At 29.2% G+C, this 16,889-nt stretch overlaps 1 protein-coding gene and 1 non-coding gene across 2 annotated transcripts; both read left to right on the top strand.

Annotated features, from left to right (window-relative positions):
* Positions 1-420: 420 nt before the first annotated feature.
* Positions 421-13,211, top strand: Bm3036 (jmjC domain containing protein; the record flags this gene model as incomplete). Its single annotated transcript, XM_043074953.1, has 25 exons — positions 421-485; positions 734-803; positions 1,279-1,402; positions 1,669-1,780; positions 4,082-4,202; positions 5,032-5,224; positions 5,781-5,961; positions 6,412-6,505; positions 6,728-6,860; positions 7,153-7,252; positions 7,334-7,409; positions 7,595-7,657; positions 7,810-7,929; positions 8,103-8,193; positions 8,391-8,467; positions 8,577-8,789; positions 8,980-9,159; positions 9,812-9,961; positions 10,329-10,534; positions 10,710-10,830; positions 10,991-11,127; positions 11,379-11,616; positions 12,166-12,384; positions 12,745-12,906; positions 13,185-13,211. 25 exons carry the CDS (start codon positions 421-423, stop codon positions 13,209-13,211), a joined length of 3,273 nt encoding a protein of 1,090 aa, XP_042930887.1.
* Bma-mir-5876 lies at positions 2,995-3,078 on the top strand. The gene has a single exon (XR_006228206.1). It is a non-coding gene; the product is annotated as a pre-microRNA Bma-mir-5876 (primary transcript).
* Positions 13,212-16,889: the final 3,678 nt, after the last annotated feature.

Here is a 16,889-nt window from a genome sequence, read left to right as displayed (position 1 = left end):
TTCTTATTTTAAAGCATTTTTTGAATATTAGAAAGCATTGGCAGACGTAATTTTTACAAATACAGGTATCAAAACAAGAACACGTGTCAAGCGTAATACGCATGAATGCTAAACGTAATAAACATATGTAAGTACTGAAAATACGTAATCTTCCTGAACTTTAACAAAACAGAAGCAAAATATTATGTGCATACACCTTAACTGATATATACATATATACAGACAGACAGACACACACACACACACACGTATTGTTGCTGAGATGCAACCATTTCAGAAGTTTCATAGTGGCCAACATTTTTAATTGCTACGAAGTAGTTCATTTCCGTTACGTGTGTTCCGTGTATTATGGGTTTTGTTACGCTTAAATTAGAGGGACTTCAAGTTTAGGAAGGTAATGAACGTATAACTTATTGAACTATGAATATCACATATGAGCCAGGATTTACATGTGCAGAAGAAATTAGATTTGTCAAATTGGACAGGTAATTAAATTTTATCTAATAAAATTATATATTCCTTATTTATTCATTTGTTATAAACATTTCCATATTTCTTTTAGTTTCAAAGATTTTACATTATATTTTTTCAAAATTCTGCAATGTTTATTTTTTGCTCTTTTTTCTTTCTTTCTTTTCTTTTAAAAAAATACGACTCATTCGCTTTCAAGCAAATAATTTTGCATTTCATACATTTCTTTCATTCATAACACTGTATAACTGGATATTTTTAGCTTTGACTTTATCCATTTTTGGAATAAAAAGGGCGAATTATCTGAACTCGACAAATCTCTTCTTTATAAGGTTAGTTAATTTTTTATGTCTAATTAGAATGATCTAAGTTAATATTCAATGTGGTCAATTTTTGCTATTAAATAAATTCTATGACTATAATATACATAAAGTAATATCTGTTGTATACTAAAATATATGAAAATATAATAACGAAAATGTATTAAACTATACTGTCATATACAAAATTATATACAGTTATCTGTTATAATGGTTTATTAGGATAAGTAATGCGAATTGTTAATGGTGGCAGTTTGAGCAATTGTTCCAGAAATGATGTTAATAAATTACATGTGTTTATTTTTTTAGTATAAAATTAGATGTTTATCTTTCTTCCTTTTCTTTCGTATAGAAATGTGAGATTTAAAAAAAGATTAGAAATTTGTTTAAAATTATTAAAACTGAATTTTAATTAGGAAAGTTTACTTCTTTCTCATCAGAATCCGTTAATTTTAGTTCATGAATATCAAATTATTTCCTGTTGCAGGGCATACGGAATTTAGATAATGAATTGATCAAGCTTGTCGAAGCTAAAGAAGATGATATGAAAATTTATAAAGTGTATTTGAAAATTGGACATATTAGTTTGTTAGCAAAAGATTTTCCTAGGGGTATGTTTATTTTATTTTGATCATGAAATAATGAAATGAGGGATATAAATTGTGACAATATAATCCATCAAATAAATTCATGTTATAGTTGCACTGATATACGATATTAATAATAGATTGAAATTCCTGCTACAAAAATGCTGACTTATGTGAATAATAAGACTTTTTATTTTGAACCAAATTAGTTTGACAAGTCATTATTCGATCCGAAATAAAAGTTGTAATCAAAGAGTACCTATAGTAATTTTTATCATGCTTTTTTAAAGCATTATCAGCTTATCAGAAAGCTTACAATCTAAACAAAGATGGATTTTGGAAAGTACCAGCCTCATATTTTGGTCTCGGAATGGTTTATTTCCATTTCAAAGCATTTGAAATGTAAGTGTTATCGGTTATTAGTTATAGCTATCGCAAAGTTTTCTATTTAAAAAGACAAAAGTAGTCTGAAACCGCTTATTTAAATTTAATTCGAAGTTGCAGTATAATTAGAAAGTATATGGTTATCGTTTGAAATAAGCATCCTGTACAGAATTATGCATTCTATATTACGTGTTTATATGTTATTCTCTTTTTTAAAATATATTTTACTTAATTTTGTAATCTCACTAATTGTAATAAGTGCGAAGAACATTGGAATTAGAAAGTAATGTTGGTAATTGGAAAAGATTATCAAAAAAGGGTCATTTTGTTTCGTGTTTCGAAATTGAAGAAATAAGTTAAGAGAAAATTTTTCACATGTGGTTATGAACAGTTGTTTATTTTAGATAAATGTCACAAATAATTATTCCATATTTTATGTTCTTCTATTGACCTTTTGTAACAATGACTCATATTTCTTTTACATCTTTACTTTCTTTCATTACTTCATTTACTTAATTCAAGCCGTTCTGATGAAGATCTACAAAGAAGGCATTGAAAATCCAACTTTTTTGAATTTGTTTTGAAATATTTAACATTCTGATAAGTCTTTGAATGATAAGTTTTTAAATTAGTAAAATCTAAAATATTTCTTTCCAAGTTTCTTTTAAGTGAAATTTTCACGCGAAAAATCATGAGAAGGGAGGGCTGAAGAAATAATTTCGAATTTTATTATTTAAAAGCTTAATACTAAGGGATTTTCTATCACTAAAGGATTTCTAACACTAAAGGATGGAATAAGAAATGAAAAAGCGAGCCAGTTTTTTTGGAGGTAGAAACTGAATGTATAGAAATTGCAATCGTACCGTTTTATTGGTCAATTCATTCAGCTCCTTATTTCACGACGTAAAGGCAGCTGTCCCCTCCATTTTAAATGTTTAAATTAATGCAGTTTTAAATAGTGGCTATCAAAAATTTCCAAATCGCTTGATTGAACAGATGGTCAGCGATAGTGGACTGCATTGCTCGCTTTGCCTTCATTCCTTCCTCATTTTTACTTTTAATATCTTTTTTTCAACAATCCATGGCTGATTTTTCACACAGTAATTTGCATTTTCCCTGATATGTTTTTGCCCTCTACATTCGACATGCTGGCTCTCTCGTCCTTTTCATTCTATTATCTTTTTATCTTAACTGCAGACCACAACAACGTCTAGTCTTTAACTGGTCATTCATTTCTCTTTCCCCTCCTCTCTTCATCCTAGACTTGGATATTATAGAAAAGCTAGGAGGAAATGAGGGGTAAGATGAGAAGTGTCCCTCGCACATCCTCTTCCTCACACTTTTTTCTTCTTTGACCTGATCGATTGGCTTATTATTATTCTATGCGTCCCGCATCTCCAAACATGTGGTTGTGTCCACTACGCACAATGTTAGATTTGCATGTGTTGTGACCTAGTGACCGATGTATCTACCCCTTTATGGGATTATTTTAGCTTATATTTTCTCAATATATCAGAACCTTATGGATAACTTACAAAGGTGTAAAAAGAGCAAAATTGGTTTCTATATTCTTTGAAACCTATCAAATTCTATTTTCATCTAGACAGTTCTCTTCAAGAAATCACTTTTCAAATTAAAAAATATGGATTTAATTTTCGCTTTCATTCGCTTATTGTCTATCCGAACGCTATGTCCGAATGGCCCTACTGTTCTTGATCTCGTTCAGACATTACCTTTGGACATGTAGTATGAACGAATAAATACTTCCACGTTTTTATTTGAGAACTCCCTATAGAGACCTGCTTATGCGCAAATAATATTGATCAATTTTGAAGGATATCAAAATCATCCTTTCGCTTTTTACGTTTGCTTACATCAATAAATATTTACGGTGTGAGAAATGTTTTGAAGTGCTCCCATGGTGACGGGCTAATCGTTCCTTGTTCCATTGATCATTGTTAACTTAATCAGGATGATAGGAAAATCCATTTGAACTTGAAGGCATAGAAAAATGGAAACTTTATTCTCTATATGTGCCTTTTTCTTTTATCGAAATTTGTTTCTCGTAAAATTTTCATAAATTTGAATATAAATTGAATTAGATTTAAACTTTTTGCTAGAATTTTATAGATGAAATTTGCATTATTTTCGTCTTTGTGATTTATTCATTCCATCTTTCTTCCTTAAAATAAATTGATTTAATAATATATTAGTGTAATTTTTTCTAATTCTATTTAATTCAGTTCTAATCTTAATTATAGATATTTATATACTCAGTTATGTGCAAAATTTCTTTTCTACGTTTGCATTGAATTTCAGCGCTGGCGAAGCATTCAATCGTGTTCTTTACTCACATCCAAATCACGAATTTACAGTTGAAATATATTCCAGATTAGGATTTATTTACAAAAATTTGGAATTTTTCGAACTTGCTGTCAAGGTTTTTGGATTTTTGAATCCTTTATTTAGAACTTTATGAAATAATAATATTATATTGAATTATTTCCAGTTTAATCAAAATCATCATTGCAGGTAGTAGCGTTTTCATTAGGCTGGTAAAATACTCATCAAATACTGTTATACTAAGTGTCAATGTTCTGCAAAATTTGTTTCCCTAAGAATTGATTAAGCTTAATATCCCACTTTTATATGGTTCTGTCTTACAATAAAACAATGCATAATAGAATAAAAAATTCATAAAAGGGTCATTTTCATTTTTTTTTTTTTTTTTTCATTTGTAAAGAAACCCTCTTCTGGTTCACAACGAACTTACGAAATTGTAGCAAATTTTGATCTGTGGTCATTTAAGCAGCTGGTCAGAAAAAAAAAGCAGTAATGAAACGAAGGTATGAGAAAAGAATACGATAAAAATTCTTTTTGCTGATGGGTTTCATGAGATAATGGAATTGCTTAGAAATTTGATTACCACTAAACATGGTATTATGGAATAGCAGTTAGGATATAACAAATCACTAGTAAATGAATGGAACTTTCATAGATTAAATTAGGAAGAAAAGTTAAGCTCATTTTAATGCGGAAAATCACCAAAATTTTGTTAATCAGTAATTAAGCTAGTAGGACTTAATAATTACTTGAACATCCATATATGATAATGATTTTAGCAATTCATTACTTTCTAATTTTCACTAAATAATTGAACTTTTAATCGTACAATTACATTTCGATACGTTATATTGTGCCGTTTGGCCATTGATTAAATATCTTTTGAGTAATTTATTGACGCAGTGGTTTCAAATCATTCATTGCAGCACTTCACAGCAGCACTGAACGACAGCCGTGAAAGCACATTCCTGACGAAGGTTGAATTGCGTTTTAACATAGCTCACTGCTACGACATCGCTGGTGACCTTGATCGGGCAGCCACTGAGTATCGAACTATCTTAAATGACCATTCCGTTCAATTGACGAGCAGTTTGCAAGCACAGATCCTAAGACAGCTTGGTAATATATCATTTGTTTTTGTTTTGCTTTTTGTTTTTTGATTTTGTTTTTTTTTTTTTTTTTTTTTTTCCTTTTTTTTCTTTGATGACATGACATATGTTTTCTGGATATGCTTTCATGAAACAGATGTATGACGTCTTCCCTTTGATATTATCTGTAATAGTCTCGTTGTTTTTTTTCTTTTTTTTTTTTTCAGTTTTGTTTTTCCGAATATTTACAATTAAAATTTTCTCTTTTTGGCAGATCAAATTATTTGTGATTTCTGTACTGTTATGATTATGGGGAAGTGATGAAAGTTTTACACAGAATAGCTTCAAGCTTAAATCTATTTGAGTTTTTCACTAAAATATTTGCTAATGTATTTTTGTTGAATTATTGAAATTATTTGCAGATAACTGAAGACCATTTGAAGAACTTTGTGTGCAATTAATTTAGCGAATTTTTAAATTCTGATAGTAGTGTTTTTTGATATTATAAACTACATCATATTGTAGTTGTTTCACGAGCAACGTGAAGAATATGTTAAAGTAGGGTGTAGTTATGCTGAATATTTCAGGTTGGTTGTGTTACCGCGAAGATTGTCCACCAATACAGAGACCTCAAAAGATTTTCGAAGCGGAAAATTATTTAATTCAAAGCAAAGATCTGGAACCCACTTGTGGGAAAACATATTATTATTTAGGACGTTGCTACGGTGAATTACAAGATAGAGCACACGACGCATTTGTTTATTACAGGTTTTTATGATACTGCTATTAGACAAAAAATTACTGCATTGTTAAAATTCTGAAATTATGTATCTATGTATCATAGATAAAGTTGCTTATAGAATGAAATTTTGTTACAAATTTTGATATAATTTTAACAATCTTATATTTCTCCAAAGTTGCAAATGATCAGATTAGTAGTATTACTGAGAAAGTAGGTTAGGGTAATAAAGTATTCTGAAGGGAATAGTATCAGCAGCGTTATTTGGGAAGTAAAAATTCTTTGTATTGGATGGTAGTTCAATTTATATATAACTTTATCCATTGACTTTATTGTTCAGTTACTTATTAGTTGTATTTTGCTTTATTTATCACATCATTTTATTATACTAGAGATTTGCTATGCTTTGATAAATTTATTATAAGCTGTGGTTTTGTGAAGTTTTTCAACAAACTTCAAATTTTTTATTTCATTTCTAGACATTCAATTGATAAATCAGAAGCAGATGCTGATACGTGGTGTAGTATCGGTGTTTTATATCAACAACAAAGTCAACCAATGGATGCTTTGCAGGTTGACTGATTTCTTTACTCACTATTTTATGTAATTCCAGTTCTGATATCTATTACATTTTCTAAGATTTTAAGTCGTGGTAGGGGATCAGTTTTTGGTTGTTAAAAATTGATTTTGCATGAATTGCTGGATAAATTATTGTTCTTACTGTTGTTTTTATTCTAGCTTCTCTTACTAGTCGATTTAGACTCGATAATTTTTAAATTTACTCCTGATTTCTAGGCGTTTATTTGTGCAGTTCAATCAGACCGTGATCATAGTGCAGCTTGGACAGATTTAGGACGATTGTACGAAGTTAACTGTCAATTTTCGGACGCACTCCATTGTTTTAAAAAAGCGCTGAATTGTCAACCAGGTTAGTTCAAGTTTTAAAAATAAGATTTAATATGAACATTTTCTGAATTAGAAGTAAATATACAGCTGTGATACGATGTTCGATCGTGATAGCTCCAATAAACTGGCAAAAGACACTGAACGTTGTTGATTAGTTATTACTGAGTAGTACCTAAATCGACCGATAAAATGTATTATTGGTACGTTTTTACTCTGCAAATGCTGCAAAGCACATTATACTAAATAAACAGTGCTGATTGTAAATTTAAAATTTTTATTCAGTGATTTGAGATTCAAAAATTTATTGTTTCCAGCCGCACCGGAAGCTTTAAAAGCAAGGATACGTGTGCTTGAAAAAGAGCTGCATCCATCGTCATTGCTTATTGGAAATTTACGATCTCTGCCACCCAGCGAGTAATTACTTTGTTTAGTATTCAGAAATTAATGAATATTTCTTAAATGTTTTTGTTTTAAGAAATTTCTGTACTATTTCAGATTACCTGGTCTTAACGAAGCTTGGAGACTTTCCATTCCAGCGGAACTAAGCCAAAGACAAGAAGAGTTCTTGAAGGTATATTTTTTGTTGCTGTAAATTGCACATGATTTTTGAATGTTCAATGTAATATTCTCTTATTGCCTTACTGAAATCATTCCCTTTTCATTTTTCAATTATTGTTGTTTATCTTACCTTTAACAGTTTTTGGTTTCACTTTTTGAAAAAACAAAAACAAAATGAATTTGTATTTTTTTTTTCAGCAAAAGCAGCAGCGCTATCGTGACGGCAGTCCGCTACTTTCTGCTACATTAGCATTGCCGCAGGTATTTATATGATTTTATAATTTTTAATTTTCAAACAATTTTTGAGTTACTTTTATAGTAATTTAACTATAATTTAGCTAAATTCCTGATTGAAAACTGATTGATTAAAATCTGTATGCACTGACCGTCTTTCAGTATCTTATCATTTACAGAATACGAACGAGTCAGTGGAATTACAAATCAAACTAATGAATATTTTACGCTCAAATAAAGCTGAAATTACTGAACGCGAAAGTATTTTATTGGAGATGCTGGAAAGTAAATACGGAAAGGTTAGTTCATAATTTTTACACTCAAAGAAAATTGAAATAGGATTTCTGAGTTATAATAAATGAAATTTATTATAACTTCAGTACTGATTGTAACTCCACTGTCTAAGTGCAGATCACAATGTATGTTTTATCTGAATAAATTATATTAAAGTTGAATTACTTCACACACACAGATTAATAAAAATGATATCGAGCAATCGTTAGAAACACACGTTGAACAAGATTTCACCAGTAACGGTATCAAAAAAGAAATTCCTATGGATGGTAACTTATTATTTTTTTCCAATTATTATTTTTAATTATTATTGTGTATTATTATTATTATTATTTTTTTTTTTTACTTTTGAATAGTTTAAATTTCTGTTGAAATCACCAAATTTCTAACTCTGAAATGAAAAATATATTTGTTTTTAATGATTAATAAAAACTTGTTCCCTTTTTTATGTCTTATTTTGTTACAGGTGATGCTGTACCCTCAACTTCTTCATTAAAGATTCAATCGGCCGAAAAGGGGACCACTGATGACAAAAAAGACATGGTAAATCTGAGAATTATATAATGCTGAAGGAAATAGAGTAATGTTTATTACTTTTCAAAAGTTTCTGGATTTTTAAGAACAGTATATTTTGTTTTATTCAAAATTTTAGGTAAAACTAACTAAAGAAGTGCCTCCCTTACCTTATTCATTCTCGCTTACTGCTGATGTTCGAGTACCACTTACAATCACTGCATCAGAGTTGATGGAAAGATGTAGGAAAAGGGTTGATAAACCAAGTGAATTTTTTGAAATATTTGATGAACGAATGAAGCCTCCAATCTTACCACAAGTACCACAAACAGAGAAATTTCTACCTGAAAAAGTTCGTTCAATTTTCAATTTTTCGAAATAGGAATTATTAGCAGCAGTATTGCTTTGTACATTTTCAACAGTATAAAGTAGGGACAATGTTACAGCGGTATTCTCTTCGCTTGAAGCAATTAACGATAGTACGTTGGAAATCAATTATTTCTTCAGCAATTTGATGATCAATTCGTATTATTTATTTTCAGCTTTTACGACCTACACCTGTAATTCTGGTAGAGTCACGAAAGGAAGCACATAGTATTGAGCTGCAAAATTATTGTTACAATAGTGCAGTTACATTAATACGTGGTTTGACGCAGACTTTAAAGATGGACCTCTCATTATTTTCAACAAAATCATTATTGGAAATTGCGCCTAATCATGAGGTTTGTTTTGTTATGGAGAATTTAATTTACTACAAAAGAGCATTTTTGTTCTAATATATATCGAATATATTATATTTGCAAAAATAAGCTTACTTTAGATTACTAGTGGAGTGATTTTGGTGTTTTCCATAAGTTCTGTGTTAGGAATTTTCTATCTTTCAAAAGCTTTGTGTTGTAAATCGAAAGAGCTGATTTTTTTTTTTTGCTTGTGCTTGGTTATGTAAAGTGCAGCACTTATTCCTTCACTTTTTTTTTTCAGTACACTACGGAAAATTTCTGAGAACAATTCTTTATTATATTTCAATTTTGCTTCAGTCATATTTTTTTTTGAGATATCATTTAAGAAGAGAAGTTTAAAATTAAGTGGCAAAAGCAGTTAGCAAGGATTTGGCACAATGCTCTTTTTATTAATATGATGTGAATATGAGATGAATATAGCTATGTAGGTCTACTTATACGGAATTTTTATTTGTAGTTCTGATCTAAACTGAACAAAACCCCAAAGAATCTTATCTATATTAAAACAATTTTTTAAGTTAGAGGAACAGAGAGACATTATTAGAAATTATTTAATACTAATTTCTGAACTGCTTCATTGACTACTAGGTGATAATACTTTCAAAAAAAAAAAAAAAAAAACACTGATTTCTAGGTAGAGATACGGTCTCAGTACAGAATGCCTCCTGATCAAAATGTTGATCATCTTGGACAGCCAACATGGATATGCCATAGTACTCGTTCTTATACTACTATTGCACATTATGCTCAGTATCAGGCTCAATCATTCCAATATAGCTTAAAGGTAGCGTCTTTAGTATTTTAATAATTAGCGAGATTTTCATGAATGTAAATCGTTGGAGATATCAGCTAATTGAATTTTTTTATGATGCAGTAAGAAGTATTACTAAAAATAATCAGCAGAAGATATCGTTCTATTCTGTTTTTTTAATAATAAACCATCTAATAACAATGTCATTATCATCTTGTTTAAATGGAATAGTTTCATATTTGTATGGAAATTTGAAAAAACATGAAAATATTTATATCTAGAATCATATATCATTGCTGTGATGCGTACTGGAATGAATGATTCGATCCTGACTAGTGATTTTCAGATCAAAACATAAGCAGAAACTAAAAAATTTTACACTTTTGAGATTGAAATTCAGGAAGAAGCAGAGAAACTTCGAGCAGCAAGCGCAAAATATGGAGGTGGTGGTAGTAGTGGTGGTAGTGGTATTGGTGGTGTTTCAACAGATGCCAGTAATGGTTCATTGAAACGCCGACGTGCTACTTTACCTGAGGAATCTCAAATGCCGATGAAATTGATCAAATTTGGAACAAATGTTGATCTTTCGGATGAAGGAAAATTTAAGTAAGAAGTTGTATTGTTTTTTATTGATTCACGAAAATTATTTTGATATTCTATCTCTCTTAACTTTTTATACTTTTGTTCTGTTTCAATTGAAATCTTTGTTAAGTGTTTGGAATACTTTAAATATGAAATTAGTGAAAAAAAGAAAAGAAAAGTGGAATTATTTGTGTTTCAGAACACAGTTAGCGGAACTGAATAAAATGCCGTCTTTTGCACGACTAGTTGCGGCATGTAATATGTTAACGCATCTTGGACATACCGTCTACGGTATGAATACTGTTCAACTGTATATGAAGGTGTGTTATTTAATACAAGAAGTAAATCTTATATATTAGTATTAATTTATTCTTGTAGGAATTAATATTTACTTGAAAAGTAAATTTCTGACTGAAAAAAAAGTGATTCGAATATAATAAGAATGCAGAATCTTGAAGTATTACTTGCTGATTGTTCCAGGTACCAGGTGCACGTACTCCAGGACATGTTGAAAATAATTGTTTGGCATCGGTAAATGTAAACATTGGTCCAGGTGATTGTGAATGGTTTTGTGTTCCATACGAATATTGGGCAGCAGTCAATGAAATGGTTGAAAAGTATGCTTATAATTAGTCTACGCAATAAAGCTGTTATTGCTAGGAAATTAGGGAGCGAAAATATTGAAAAAGTGAATGGGAATTACAGGGATATATTTCTGGTTATAAGTTGAAGGTGGTTCCATGAACACTGATGGCAAGTTGAAATAATTTTTATCTCTTTGTTTTGTATTTGTAATTCACAATCGTCTGATTGATTTCTGTCTTACATGAGATTAAACATATCTTGTAATACTTTTGAGAGTTTTCAGGCGTAAACTCAACTTTCTGAAAGGATCGTGGTGGCCAGATATTGATGAGTTGTTAGAGACAAATATTCCTGTATATCGGTTTACCCAGAAAGCAGGTGATGTTGTTTGGGTGGGTAGTGGATGTATTCACTGGGTACACAGTACCGGATGGTGTAACAATGTCGCATGGAATGTTGGACCACCCACACCAAATCAGTATGAAATGGCCGTCCATTGCCATGAATGGAACAAACTTAATGTAAGTTTTTTTTTTTTTTTTTTTTTTCTTTTCTTTTTTTTTTTCTTTTCTTTTCGAAAAAGAAATAGTGGCTACATTCAATACTTAGTTAAACTTAAGAGTTAATGGGTTTGAAATATAGAAATATATTTTGTTATTTGACTAATAGATTTTACTGGAGGAGATATAATGTGGGAGAAGAAGAAATTTTAATTAGATTTTGATTTGTTGTCAAGCTGACTTTTAAAAGTTGTCGTAGAAAGCTAATTTTAAAATGAAATTACTTGCTCTTATTTAGAAAGGCATTATAACATAATTTCTCTTTATCCGCATAACAGCATACATTTTCACAGAGACCTCACTACTATGCAGCGATACTATTGCGCGCTTTAGATAAACTCTCAGATAAATAAATCTGTTTCCGTTATTTATAACATTTCCGACATATGTTTCCTATGCCAGAAGTATTCATTCATCAATTCATTTGATCATTCATCTAGTACATTATTAATATGAGCTGTTGTAATGCTTTTAAGAAATTAAGTTCATGATTAAAAGAATTCGTTATAGGGTTATAAATCATTAGTACCGATGCAACATTTGACATGGCAGCTGGCGCGAAATATACGCTTCTCGAATCAAAAAATGTTTACGTTAGTTAAACAAATGCTTATACGATCATTGGCTTACAGTAAGATGATCGCTGATATGGTTAGTATCTACGATAAGCCAATTCGGATGCATCCAAGGCAAAAAGGAGAAGTATCGCATTATTGCTCTACTTGTGAAGTTCGTGAGCTCTAAACTTTTTTTTTTTTTTGACGTTCACATATAGGATTGAAACTAAGAAACATATCCATATTAAACGGAAAAAAAATGTTTGCTCACGGAAAAGTTCCCTTTCTTTGTTTTACAAAGCAGGAACCCGTTTCTTTTATCTTGTTCTTAAATTATTAGCACATTTGTTAATTTTTAAATGCAGTTTGCATGTAATACATTTTAGTATTCTAAGTTTTATGTTACATTATTTCTGGTTTTATATTTTGTTATGCTTTCGATCACTTTAATTATTGCTCAGTTATGAGTGTGAAGCATGAGAAAATAATTTTGAGAAATAAACGAACTCTGAGGTTTCTTTTTTCTTTACAGATCGAAGTTTGGAACATTTTGTTTGTTCGTGAGGTAAATGGTAAATTTCCCGTATACTGTGTTCAATGTGCCCGGAAAGCAGATCTTTCAAATTTCACTGTCCTTCAACAGTACACATTCGACGATCTTTGCAGTGTTTTTGATCAATTTCGTCTTTACCCTGTAAATTTCTTTTTCTTTTTTTTTTTTATAAAGCAGTAATCATCACTTTGTGAAAGGATATTTAGTAAATTAATAACGAGTCATTTATACTGTCAGGTAAGTTAGGATGGTTTAGCAGTTAGCAATAAGTATATTTCATGCGTTAGTTTCTCGGCCTTTGTCTATTCATAATACGACTATAACTCTTTTGGTATTCCCGAAACATGTAGCTAAGTCGACATTTTTTCACTTTGCTTATAGGTTTCCGATTAAAATCTTTGAGTTTTTTTCCATTTCAGCAAAACAGATGTGCTGTTGTTTGTTGATCGAAACGATTGTATGATATCCGATGCCTTTCAGCACTTTTTTTTTTTTCTGCATTCATAAATGTCGCCAATACTGCTACCTCTCCCATCTTTTTTGATCAAAAGTTTTGTGAAATATGCATATCTGTTGTCTTGATTTGTTAGTGTTATGAAAATATTTTCAAAAATAATTGATTTTTAATATTTATATGGAAACTTTCTATTATCTTGCCAATGAATTTCTTTGTTCTTCCTTTTTTCAAATCATTTTTTTCTTTTTTGTATATGTTGTGAAGAAATTTCCAAAGAAGATCTAATTTCTATTTATTATAATCTATATTTTTGTGTGATATGATGCAATGCTAATGAAAAAGTTCAAAAAATTACTGTAAGAAATTTAGGGATTTTTTTTTTCAGTCTCTCTGAGATAGAATGACAGAAGTGTGTGATAGTGTTCATTTTTAATATTCTGTAATATTAAGCTACTGCTAACGTTTATTTTTAATATTGGGCTTTTACTGTTTGATATTATAACATTTATTAGTTGTTTGACAGCTAGCGAAAACCAAACATTTTGAGACTTTAGAAGAATTTTCAATTATGCGAAAGATTCCAATTTAAAATTTTTGGATGTTTTTTTATTGATTTTAAGTCCTTTTCTGACCATATCATTCATGCGCAATCTAAATGAGCTATCAGACTTATCTATTCCTTAAAATCTGATAGTTTAAATTAAATAATTGGGAGTGCTTTTTCATCTTTTAATAATACTCATCAGTTATATAAATTTCAGGTTTTCACTCCAATTCTATAGCTATTTCTTTATAGCTGAAATGATATTATATTGACACTAATCTCAGTTTATTTGTCCACACAAGTTTATTTTTTTTAATCGTTTCTTTTTTCTCCTTTTCTTCCTTTATCTCATTTGTTAATTGTTTCTAAATGAAAAAAAGAAAAGAAAGGAGAAGTAATTTACTGCCAAAATTAATATATGCAATGTATATCGTATTGTTTTAGTCTGTGAACAGTGTCCAAAAATTCACTTTTAGTGGAATTATTTTTGATGATTGCAAAATTGAATGAAATTTTTCATGCGTAATAAAATGTTTCATTTTATTTCGTTCCTTATGCTTATTTATTAATCTACTTGTAGTATTTTTAGGAAAAATTCTCTGATGTTTTAATTTTTGATAATTAATAGGACTGATTGGTTGACAGATCGATGCTCTTTAAAAATAATCTTTGGAATCATGCATTCATGTTTTTAAGAACTACGAAATTATTACTACTAAATCAAATGATTGCAAAGGGGATAAATTGTAGATTCGGGCAACGTAAAAATGTTATAAAATATTGAGCTAAAATGATGATTGCTGATATTACATGAAATATATTTTAAATATCTTTAATATCTAAAAAATTTAAATATCTAAATTATTAGATATGGATTGAATCAATAATGTGAAGTTTTGATCTTTCCAAAAAAGAAGATTTTGAGTGAGATTTTAATACTTGGTTATTTGAAAATGTAGGATATTGAAGAGGATAATAGTGAATGGATGAAAATAGTTCAATTAGAAAGGGAGAGAGGGAAGGGAATTGGAGTTGTTATTATTGTTGCTTTTGTAAATAATTTATATACTTTGATTGAGTTTTATCGTCATCATTTTTAAACGATATTATTGAATGAATCCATTTTTCATTCAAAAATATCTCTTCATTTGGCATATAGCAACATATTGTATTTGTTATTTAGATGAATAAAATTTATGCAAATAAATCTTACTAGAATACTTAAATTGTGCATATAATAGGAAGGAAGAAAGAAAGGGAAAGATAGAGAAAGAGGAAGTGAAAGAGCTGGAAAGGTGGAAAATTGTATTGTTTGTGTACATACTGTAAGGATTTGCATACTTAAAATTGTAAGGACAGGTAGGAAGGATATGAAAGTGAGGAAGGATATTGATGGAGGAAGAGGAGTGAATGAATGACCATTGGTCTTCTTAGTAAAATTTTCAAATTTTAATTGCCTCATATTTACATTAATCTGTTTATTTGTCAATTTCATTTTACTTCTAGCAGTAGTTCTTCATATTTATTCTTGAAAAGAAAATTGAGTTAATTGGTCAAATTAAAATATTTGTCCTGTTGATAGCGTTAATTATTGCTCCACCAGTTGTGTTATTCAAAAGAAATTCATTCGTTGTTTCTTTTATAGTTAATAAACAATCATAATTATCCGTTTTTTAACTTTGACGAAATAATGTTTTTGTACTTTCATTGGAAATAAATAAATATTTGCTATAATTGTTGCTAAACACAATTTATTGATATGAATAACTGAATGATCACATTATATGTAATTATATCATTATGTTCGCTGATAACGTCATATAGAAATTCATTTCTGCTATATGATCTAATTAACACTCGGTAAAGAAATAATCTTATTATTTTTTGATGATGATAGTGCCAATAAATAATTTTTCAATTTTTAATTACAAAAATTAATCCCAAAAACTACTACTACTGATGCTGCAGCAGCAGTAGCAGCAGCAATTAGAAGTGTCTAATTCGAATTGGTCCCTTCTGTCCATCCATTCAATTGTCCAACTGTCCACTACAGCGATTCACATAATGATTTGGTGAGGTGTGTACATGCTCCTACTGCTGCATACAATATTATCGCTGAAAATCTCTTCGACCTGTAAAAATTAAACCAAACAGATTCAATAGTGTAACCATTCCTCTATACTTCACTACCATCAATTTATTGCTTCGTTTTCAATTTACTTTCAAAAATTTTTCCATTCCTTTTTCTAATATTACTTAATCAGAATAGGAAAGAAAAATATTGAATTTAGATTGGCCAAGAAAATTTGTCATTCTTTATTAAAAAAATTTTCAAATTCAGAAAAAAAGAAAAAATGGATGATAATAGTTCTACAAAATTTCGTTCTACAAATTTTAACAAATTAAATAATTTGGTAACTTATATTGTGTTTTACACAAACTTCTAAATTGTACAATAATCACTTATTGTTCACTACTGATCTGTAAGAGAATATTCTATTTCATCTTTATTATGAGTCGAAACTTATGCCTTATTAATAATAGTATTATCTGCTAAACTATTATTTGATGATGAAGAAATTATTTACTGATTAAAATAAGGAAAAATGCGAAAAGATATTAGTTAAATTATTCCTCTAATACTGTTGATTGTATTAAAAGATTTAAGTGAAACTGAATTCCTCAAATTGAAATTGAAATAATCAATTCTTTTTTAAAATGAGATATATACGATTTAAAATAAATGATTAAAAATATATAAATTGAAATTAAAATATACGATTTAAAATAAAACAATAACTAAAGCAATAGTAAATTTCCAGAGCAAATTTATTGATTTTAAATTATTAACTGCATCTATTATCAGAATTGTATTTTACCTATAATTTTTAGGTTACATTGTAAAATTCTTAATTAGAAAATACGATTATTGATACCTTTTTGTTCATTTTTTTGACAAAAAATCAAAATTTAATTTCATCTTCTTTTCACTCAAAGTAATCAGAGTGACAGATAGTAGTTAGTAATAGCATTAATTCATATGTCACCTGCCATCACTAGCTATTATTATTCATTGGATTAAAAAAGATATTTTTAAATAAATGAGGAAAATTTTGATTATAG

Source organism: Brugia malayi (genome assembly GCF_000002995.4).
Source record: "Brugia malayi strain FR3 genome assembly, contig: Bm_v4_ChrX_scaffold_001, whole genome shotgun sequence".
NCBI lineage: Eukaryota > Metazoa > Nematoda > Chromadorea > Rhabditida > Onchocercidae > Brugia > Brugia malayi.
This window is presented reverse-complemented; position numbering and strand designations above follow the sequence as displayed.